This window comes from Dendrobates tinctorius, unplaced genomic scaffold, assembly GCF_039654945.1.
Source record: "Dendrobates tinctorius isolate UK_male_01 unplaced genomic scaffold, ASM3965494v1 ptg000151l, whole genome shotgun sequence".
Taxonomy (NCBI): domain Eukaryota; kingdom Metazoa; phylum Chordata; class Amphibia; order Anura; family Dendrobatidae; genus Dendrobates; species Dendrobates tinctorius.
The window spans coordinates 21990001-22000986 of record NW_027361818.1 but is presented as its reverse complement, the minus strand read 5'-3'; the positions used below and the strand labels follow the sequence as shown (position 1 = coordinate 22000986).

The 10986-nt window shown below is 45.3% G+C and overlaps 1 protein-coding gene across 1 annotated transcript in view; it reads left to right on the top strand.

Annotated features, from left to right (window-relative positions):
• The first annotated feature begins 537 nt into the window (after positions 1-537).
• Positions 538-10986, top strand: part of LOC141050044 (olfactory receptor 5G9-like) — a 54498-nt gene continuing 44049 nt past the window's right edge. Inside the window, exons 1-2 of the mRNA XM_073546879.1 lie at positions 538-683; positions 1040-1183. Of these exons, the coding sequence (XP_073402980.1) occupies positions 538-683; positions 1040-1183 (290 nt within the window). The remainder of the gene's footprint in view (positions 684-1039; positions 1184-10986) is intronic.

Sequence of the window (10986 nt, the reverse complement as noted above, 5' to 3'; positions counted from 1 at the left end):
GCGTGTCTCGACCCTCTTGGAAGCAGCCACCTTATGGCCAAAGTTCGACCCAGTACCTCTCTGCCCCTGATCATCATCCTGGGTTGATATATTAGAGCGAAGTGAGGTCGATCTTGACCGTGAATATGATGCATTTCTATTTCTAGGGCGGGATCGACCACTCATATCCCGCCATCTATACACCCTAGAAAGTTGTTTATCTTGGACATCTCTTTTAAAATTTTTTGCCTTATTTACTTGGATGTCCAGAGCCCATTTTTGTAGATCCGAATCAATCTGATCATTCAATTTTTTAAGGGCATCACTGGACATCTCTTTATGTAGAATAGATTGCAATTCATCAATTTCCGTTTCAATAACAGCAAGGGAATCATGATCCATCTGCTTTAAGAGGGTCAAAAAACCTTTAGAACAGTTATTAGTCAATTCTTCCCATTTGTTCTTAAAAGTCTCATCTAAAATCGGAAAGGACGGGAATACTTGAATTCTAAGTCCCCTCGGTATCAACTCTTTCTGAATATATTGATCTAAAAATTCATGGTTCCACCATGTCTTGGTGCGCTTTCTCAACAATTCCTTAAATCGAACAATAACTTCCTGCACATCCTTGTTAGAAGTCCCGCATTCCCCGTCCACATCATTCTGAAACACATCATGAAGTTGTGCTCGCCACGTAAGGTCACGTGAGCGAAAATCCATATTACAAATCGGACCAACTGTGAAAAACACAGAAACAATTATTGACAACAATAGTCCCATAAATAAGGGGTATGAAGGAGACAAGGGACAACCCAGCTCCAACACCCTAACGCAAGCTCAATAACATATAATACTTAGGAGAAGAAACACAAGAGCACGCAATAAATTCCATGTAGAAAAATATAAATTTTTTATTATTAAATAGTTTACAAAAAATGGATAGCAAAAGATGTGCTCATAAACAATTTGGACAATAAATCCCATGTACCGACCAAATCCCCTCCAGATGGAAAACCAGGTGAAAGTATACTGAAGGCCTCAAATCATGTCTAAGAACTAGGTATCGCCCCAGCAAATATGAAATCCATAATCAAGGTAGCGGTAACTGGTATTACCAGTATCAATACACGCTAACAGCGGAGATCAAAGTGCTGGTGGAAATAATAGATGACCATCGGAAAAATGCCACCCCAGCAGATGTAAAGTGAGTAATCATGGAAACAGTGACTAATGATACAAGTGCCAAGCATACACTGCCAGTGATAGTCAAAAACGCTGGTAGTAGTACAGAATCAAATAAATAACAACTCACCAGGGAGGGGAGGAGGAAGGGGTCCAGCAGTGGGGCCTCCGACGCGCGTTTCGTGACGTCCCCCGCCGCTTTATCAAGGAGGAGAGTGAATAAAAAGATCCCAGTAGGGCCTTCAAATAGCCCATGACCCCGGTCACGTGACCGGCGTCAGCCAATCAGAATGGCCTAAACGGCGCATGCGCCGTGGTGTCTGCAGGTCCTATGCTGCAGCCCGGCGTCCACACACTGCGCATGCGTCGGGACCCGAGGCAAAGCGCACTGTGTTAGAGGACGCCGACCGCAGCATGGAGCCGCACACAGCACGGCGATGCGCACAGCCATATAACGATTGAACTAGGACACAGTATATGTAATCCCTGATCCAAGATTCCCTATCAAGGGGCCAGAATAATCTAAAAATAAGCCCAATAATATCAAGAGCAAACATGCTGTATAGAAGTACTATAGGCACTATAAACAATGTTCCACGAATAACCCCCCCATCCGATGGTATGTATACAATATAGTACATTATAATTCCATATTAATCGTAATGAATGAGCAGAAGATCATTAATACATAAAAAGTGGAATACAAAAATATACAACAAAAAGAAAAGAGGAAAAAAAAACACATTCAAATAAACAGCATGTTAAATGATGTTCAACCCATAAATAGGTATTCTTGATTGTAGACAAAGGAAAATCGGATCCAGTGTATAGGGCTACTTGAGGCAAAACCGGGACATGTAAGATGATACTGAAAATAACAAAACACATATCTGAAAGTTAAAAACAATAAAATTAAAAGAAAATATATTAAAAACAACCACTGCAGGAAGACATAGGAAATATAGAGTCCTGCGGGAACCTAAAACAGACTGGGGAAACCATGTTACAATTAATTCAGATTGAGTCAAAAAGAAAAGGGGAATCTCACATAAAGTGAGATGTTATAAATGAACAACAAAGGGCCAACAAGGGAAGGGAAACCATAGAATTTAATTGGGTCAAATGGAGTATCACAAGAATGGAATAAAACTTAAGGACTCATTTAGTCCTCTAGGTCTCATGGTGTCCAATCGGACAATCCACTTAACCTCCATTTGCCCAAGGATCTTTCTATGATCCCCACCCCTTATGCCCATATGCAGTGCATCAATCCCCCTGATCTTCAATAGGCCTGCCTCACAATTATGATGGGCCCGGAAATGTCTAGGGATAGTTTTCAATTCAGTGGGATCAGACATCGTCCTGGCTGCGCCAATGTCCCGCACATGTTCACGTGTCCGCACCCTCAGCTCTCTCGTGGTAAGGACATCTCTTTTACATTTTTTGGTTCGGAGCCATTATGTACCCACCCCCAGAAATTTCTTTGGGACAAGTGGCCCGGTCTGGGGATCTTTTCAGTGTGGACATTGCCTGGCCTGCGCTAATGTCCTGCGCTGTTCCACCTTCAGCTCCTCTGATGGTAATAGGGAGTTCACAATTAGACAACGGATATCATGTGGTACGTCTAATGTTATTTACTATGCAACTTGTCCGTGCCCCAAAATTTATGTGGGCCTTACCACGAGAGAGCTGAGGGTGCGGACACGTGAACATGTGCGGGACATTGGCGCAGCCAGGACGATGTCTGATCCCACTGAATTGAAAACTATCCCTAGACATTTCCGGGCCCATCATAATTGTGAGGCAGGCCTATTGAAGATCAGGGGGATTGATGCACTGCATATGGGCATAAGGGGTGGGGATCATAGAAAGATCCTTGGGCAAATGGAGGTTAAGTGGATTGTCCGATTGGACACCATGAGACCTAGAGGACTAAATGAGTCCTTAAGTTTTATTCCATTCTTGTGATACTCCATTTGACCCAATTAAATTCTATGGTTTCCCTTCCCTTGTTGGCCCTTTGTTGTTCATTTATAACATCTCACTTTATGTGAGATTCCCCTTTTCTTTTTGACTCAATCTGAATTTATTGTAACATGGTTTCCCCAGTCTGTTTTAGGTTCCCGCAGGACTCTATATTTCCTATGTCTTCCTGCAGTGGTTGTTTTTAATATATTTTCTTTTAATTTTATTGTTTTTAACTTTCAGATATGTGTTTTGTTATTTTCAGTATCATCTTACATGTCCCGGTTTTGCCTCAAGTAGCCCTATACACTGGATCCGATTTTCCTTTGTCTACAATCAAGAATACCTATTTATGGGTTGAACATCATTTAACATGCTGTTTATTTGAATGTGTTTTTTTTTTTCCTCTTTTCTTTTTGTTGTATATTTTTGTATTCCACTTTTTATGTATTAATGATCTTCTGCTCATTCATTACGATTAATATGGAATTATAATGTACTATATTGTATACATACCATCGGATGGGGGGGTTATTCGTGGAACATTGTTTATAGTGCCTATAGTACTTCTATACAGCATGTTTGCTCTTGATATTATTGGGCTTATTTTTAGATTATTCTGGCCCCTTGATAGGGAATCTTGGATCAGGGATTACATATACTGTGTCCTAGTTCAATCGTTATATGGCTGTGCGCATCGCCGTGCTGTGTGCGGCTCCATGCTGCGGTCGGCGTCCTCTAACACAGTGCGCTTTGCCTCGGGTCCCGACGCATGCGCAGTGTGTGGACGCCGGGCTGCAGCATAGGACCTGCAGACACCACGGCGCATGCGCCGTTTAGGCCATTCTGATTGGCTGACGCCGGTCACGTGACCGGGGTCATGGGCTATTTGAAGGCCCTACTGGGATCTTTTTATTCACTCTCCTCCTTGATAAAGCGGCGGGGGACGTCGCGAAACGCGCGTCGGAGGCCCCACTGCTGGACCCCTTCCTCCTCCCCTCCCTGGTGAGTTGTTATTTATTTGATTCTGTACTACTACCAGCGTTTTTGACTATCACTGGCAGTGTATGCTTGGCACTTGTATCATTAGTCACTGTTTCCATGATTACTCACTTTACATCTGCTGGGGTGGCATTTTTCCGATGGTCATCTATTATTTCCACCAGCACTTTGATCTCCGCTGTTAGCGTGTATTGATACTGGTAATACCAGTTACCGCTACCTTGATTATGGATTTCATATTTGCTGGGGCGATACCTAGTTCTTAGACATGATTTGAGGCCTTCAGTATACTCTCACCTGGTTTTCCATCTGGAGGGGATTTAGTCGGTACATGGGATTTATTGTCCAAATTGTTTATGAGCACATCTTTTGCTAACCATTTTTTGAAAACTATTTAATAATAAAAAATTTATATTTTTCTACATGGAATTTATTGCGTGCTCTTGTGTTTCTTCTCCTAAGTATTATAGTACAGCGGTGTGTCTGACGGCGGGTGTGCACCACCACCGTCAGAGACACTTGATTGCACTATGAGGGACCCTGTGCCAGTGCCCGCGCCCAAGAGTAGGCCTACCCACCTGTCCAGGGCAACGGCACTCCCACGGTGTCATGCGCTAGGTGGTGATCCCGGCCATGGGGGGGGGAGGCAGCACAGTTAGGGAGTTTTAGAAAGTGGCATATGTTGATGTTGGACATTCAGCTGATGCAAAAGGCGAAATAGGTCAAGTCCCAGGAAGAGGTGGACCAAAGCAAGCCATTTTTCTGTCACCCTATGTGTCATCAGGGGAAGGTGGGACAAAATCCTTGGAAACCCATGCATGGTTCATTTTAATGAAGGTTAGATCATCCACATTTTGGGTTGACAGACGGGTCCTTTTTTCTGTCAGGATTGATCCAGCTGCACTGAAGACTCTTTCCGATAGCACACTTGCAGCTGGGCAAGCGAGCTCCTGTAAGGCATATTGTGTCAATTCAGGCCAGGTGTCCAGTTTAGCGGCCCAATAGTCAAAGTGGAATGACCTGTGTGGGAGAACATCGATATGGGAGGAAAAGTAGTTTGTAACCATAGTTGACAACTGCTGTCTCCTGTCACTTTCCATCGATGCAGTATTACCAGTTGTGTGAGCGGTACTTGAAAAATCAGTCCACAACATTGTCATGAAACCCCTGTCTCCAACGCCACTTCTGCCGTGTGCACCACGAACACCTCTGCCAAGCTGCCCCCCGGCCCGTACGGCTCGTATGAGAACCATCACCGCTGCTGTGTGCTGGGAATGCCTCAAGCAACCGATTTATCAGAGTTGCTTGTTTATTAGCCAATATTAGGTCAAGGTTCTCCTGTGGCATGATGTTTTGTAATTTGTCTTTATAGCTTGGATCCAGGATGCTGGCCAACCAGTAGTCGTCATCGTTCATCATTTTGGCAATGCGGGGGTCCCTTTTTAGGATCTGCAAGGCATAATCTGACATGCGGGCCAATGTTCCCGGTGTCAATGATGCACTGCGAGTGCTGGTTGGAGGAGCACTTTCTGGCAAATCCACATCCCTCCAGTCACGCACAAACCCTGTACCAGACCTTGCCACGCCAACATTTTCACTTGCCCCACGAGATGCATCCTCCTCCCCTAAGTAATCATCCCCATCATCATCCTCCTCCTCCTCTTCTTCCTCCACCTCGTCCAGGAGAGGTCCCTGAGCAGACAATGGCTGAATGTCATCAAGGATTCCCTCCTCCTCTTCCTCCTCGTTAACATTGGCTGCAGACGCCTGCTCCTTAAGGTGCGTCAAAGTTTGCATGAGCAGACGCATAAGTGGGACGCTCATGCTTAGGATGGCGTCGTCTGTGCTTACCAGCCGTGTGCATTCCTCAAAACACTGAAGGACTTTACAGAGGTCTTTCAGCTTCGACCACTGCACACCTGTCAACTCCATGTCTGCTCTCAAAGTGCCTGGCCGTGTATCCTCCTACAAATGCATTATGGCCGGCCTCTGCTCGCACAGCCACTCAACCATGTGCAGGGTGGAGTTCCACCTTGTTGCAATGTCGATAATGAGGTGGTGGTTGGGAAGGTGGAGCAATCGCTGCAGCTTCTGCATACGAATGGAGTGTACAGGCGACCGGCGGATGTGCGCGCACAGTCTTCGCACCTTCTGGAGCAGGGCTGCTAACTCCGGATAATTTTTGAGGAAGCACTGCACCACCAGGTTCAAGGTGTGAGCCAAGCAAGGTATGTGGCTGAGTTTTGAAAGGGCTATGGCTGCCACAAAATTACGGCCGTTATCACTAACTACCTTGCCTGCCTCAAGATGTACACTGCCCAGCCATGACTCAGTTTGTCGCTGAAAGTACTCAGCCAGCACCTCGGCGGTGTGTCTGTCGCCCAAACACATCACCTGCAACACAGCCTGCTGACGCTTTCCACTAGCTGCTCGATAGGGGGACACCTTGTGTGAAACAGTGGCAGCTGCAGATGGAGTGCTCGTACGACTGCGCTCTGTGGACGAGCTTTCGCTTCTGGAGGAGGAGGGTCGAACGCCTAAAGCCAACTGTTTCCTATACCGTGGGCTAGGCAGCACTGTCCCACCACCGCTGTCAACTGTGGACCCTGCATTCACCACATTAACCCAGTGCGCAGTGATGGACACGTAACGGCCCTGGCCATGCCGACTGGACCATGCATCAGTTGTGAGGTGCACCTTTCCACTCACTGACTGCTTGAGTGCATGGACAATGCGGTCTTTCACATGATGGTGGAGGGCTGGGATGGCTTTGCGAGAGAAGAAGTGGCGACTGGGTAGGTCATAGCGTGGTACTGCATAGGCCATGAGTTCGCGGAAAGCTGCGCTTTCCACCAACCGATAGGGCATCATCTCAAACGAGATGAGTTTGGCAATGTGGGCGTTCAAACCCAGTGTACGCGGATGAGAGACTGAGTACTTTCTTGACCTACTCATAGCGTCTGGGAGGGTGAGCTGGACTTTAGAGCTGCATATGATGGAAGTAGCGGTGGACAGGGCGGACTGAGAGAGGGTTGATGATGGTGATGGACTTGGTGTTCTTTCTGATGGCCTAGATTCAGTATTTCGTTGATATAACAGTGGGATTCCCTGACTGCTGTGGCCTTGCAACGACACCTCAACATTTGCTGCTGTGCTGACCGGTGGGCTTACAGTGGGGGAAACAATGTAGCATTGCTGACTACCTTCTTTGTGATCAGTTGCACATGTGGTACTTGAGGTTTGGTGTTGTGTCCACGCTTGCAAGTGCATGGTGGTTAAATGTCTAAGCATGCAACTGGTATTCAAATTTTTCAGATGAGCCTCCAATGACGATTCAGTGCTTTTACTTTTTACAACTTCAGAAGAGGAGGCGATAGAGCTGGAGGCTGAGTCAGCAATGTAAGCCAAAACTTTTTCCCGCAGCTCTGGCTTTAAAAGCGGTTTGCCAACTCCTAGAAAAGTAAGCCTTCGAGGCCTTGTGGAGCCAGACGATGACGCAGGCTCAACACCTCCTGCATTCGGTCCTATTTTGCTTTTGACACTACCATCAGATCCACCACTAACACCATCATTACCAGCTGCCAACCCCCGCCCAATTCCACGGCCTCTTCCACCAGCCTTCCTCATTTTTGGTAGAAATGTAGACAAAATCCAACAAACTATATAGTAATGTAAAACAAGGTACAAGGTGTCTATAGGACAGGGGAGATTTTGAATTTCTGCACACACTTGTGGACACTGGACACTTATGGATTGTGTGAGGCCCACTGAATATCAGAGCGCTCTGTCACAGGCTCGATTGCACAGGTGTGAAAAAAGTGACTACAGGATCACAGAGATTTTGAATTTCTGCACACACTAGTGGACACTGGACACTTTTGGATTGTCTGAGGCCCACTGAATATCACAGCGCTATGTCACAGGCAGAAATTGGCTAGTGTATCACAAACTACAAGGTGTATATAGAATTGGGCAGAATAGGAATCTCCCTAGAGTGTAGGTCTGTAAGAACGGAACAAGTCCTCCACTTATCCTTCCACAGTGACACACAGATAGCTTCACTGTGGCCGTGATAACAGCCGTTACACGGTACTGAGAGGAGCGTGCACGTACACGGCTGTCCGGTGTACGTAAAATTGTCAAGCTCCGTGTTTTTTAAGTATACGGACTGACACACGCTGTCTCTCTATAGTTTTGAATGGGATCAAACAGCAAATATATTTAACTGTTTGAAAGCTAGACAAAACTAGAAGGTGCAGGTCTGTAAGAACGGAACATGTCCTCGACTTATTCTCACAGAGTGACACACAGATAGCTTCACTGTGGCTGTGATAACAGCCGTTACACGGTACTGTGTGAGGAGTGTGCACCGCTGTATGGTGTGAATAAATGCACGCTCAGTACCTCAGCAGGACAAAAAAAAAAATTGGGATTGCTTTTAAAAAAGCAGTTTGCAGAGCAGTGGGTAAACAGCAATGCAGCCGTCAGGAAGCCTTAGAAGGCAGCCTAACAACCAACACCGCTGATCCACCAAAATATAGCCTCCCCTTGCACTGCACACACAGTGACTGGTGTGTTGTACAGGCAAAATCGCTAGCAGCAGAAGCAGTTTTTGTTTCTTCTTCCCTGCCTAACGCTCTCCCTACAGAATCAGCAGCAACCTCTCCCTATGCTAAGATCGACAGAAGTAAGATGGCGGTCGGCGTGCACGCCCTTTTATACCCCCTGTGACGCCCACCAAAGCAAGCCAATCACTTGCATGCCCTTCTGAAAGATGGTGGTGACCCCTGCCTATGTCATCACGTTGCCCACAATGTCCGTGGATCCTGATTGGCTGAAAAAGAGCGCAAAGTAAACTTATGAAACGCGACTTTGGCGCGTAAGTCGCCGACCTCATGGCCGACCTCATCCTAGGGTCGGGTTTCGTTTCATGAAACCCGACTTTGCCAAAAGTCGGCGACTTTTGAAATTTTTTGACCCGTTTCGCTCAACTCTAGCAGACACCATCAAAGTGGCATCAATATCACCTCAGTGGAAAATAAGAACTGATAGGTTTTCCACCTCACTCAATCCAACAGGTGGACACCCAACCTGAAGTTTTCACATTTAAAGAAATGAGGGCCTTCCACCATAGAAGTGCATCAATTTCACCACAGTCAAAATAGTATAATTGGGATTGACAGGTCTTTCTCTACACCCAAACTAGTAGATTGACACTCAACAATGAGTGCTTACATTTACAAACATTATTGGCAGAAACCATCAGAGTGGCATCAATTTTGCCACTGTAGAAATAGAATAGCAGGGACAGAGAGTTCTTTCACTACACCCAGTCTAGCAGATGAACATCCTACAAAGAGAGTTCACATTTAAAGAAATGAGTACCTTACACGACAGAAGTGGCATCAATTTCACTACAGTAAAAATAGTAATGTAGAGACCGACATGTCTTTCACTACACTCTATCCAACAGATGAACACCCAACCAGGAATGTTCACATTTCCAAAAATTATTGGCAGACACCATCAAAGTCGCATCAATTTCACCACTGTAGAAACAGTATTATAGGGACCGTCAATTCTTTCTCTATACCCAATCCAGCATATGGACACTCAACGATGAGCGTTCAAATTTCCAAAAATTATTGCAAGACATCATTAAAGTGGCATTAATTTTACCATTGTAGAAATAGTATAATAGGGACCGACAGGTCTTTCACTACACCCAATCCAGCATATGAACACCCTACAAGGAGTGTTCACATTTAAACAAATGAGGGCCTTACACCACAGATGTGGCATCAATTTCATCACAGTCAAAATCGTATAATATTGACTGACAGGTCTTTCACTACACCCAATCCAGCAGATGGACACCCAATTGTTCACATTTCCAAAAATTATTGGCAGACAGCAACAAAGTGGCTTTAATTTCACCACAGTAGAAAAAGCATAACCGGGACCGACAGGTCTTCCTCTACACCTTATCAAGCAGATGAACACCCTGGAACGAGTGTTTACATTTAAAGAAATGAGGGCCTTACACCACAGATGTAGCATCAATTTCACCACTGTAGAAATAGTTTAATAGGGACCGACAGGTCTTCCACTACACCCAATCCAGTAGATGGACACCCAACCAGGAGTGTTCACATTTAAAGAAATGAGTTCCTTCCACCATAGAAGTGGCATCAATTTCACCACTGTGGAAATAGAATAATAGGGACAGACCGTTCTTTCACTACACCCACTCCAGCAGATGGACACCCTACAAGGAGTGTTCACATTTAAACAAATGAGGGACTTACACCACAGAAGTGGCATCAATTTCACCACAGTAGAAATAGTATAACTGGTACCGACAGGTCTTCCACTAAACCCAATCCAGTAGATGGACACCCAACCAGGAGTGTTCACATTTCCAAAAATTATTGACAGACACCATCAAAGTAACATCAATTTCACCACTGTAGAAATAATATCATGGGGACCGAGAGGTCTTTCACTACACCGAATCCTTCATCAGTTACGTACTAATAGTTCCAGAACAAGTGTATAGCGGTACAAATAAATATATCTGCATCAATAAGATAAACATTCTTAATGCCTTCAATGTTGAAGTGAGTAACAGGCTAAGTGAGTCTATGCCCTGACACGGCATCCACCGTTTGTCTGCACCCTATCCAATGAGTGTTCACATTTACAAACATTATTGGCAGATACCATCAAAAGTGGCATCAATTTCTCCACTGTAGAAATAGAATAATAGCGGCCAACAGTACTTTCACTTCACCCAATCCAGCAGATGAACACCCTACAAGGCGTGTTCACATTTAAACAAATGAGGGCCTTACACCA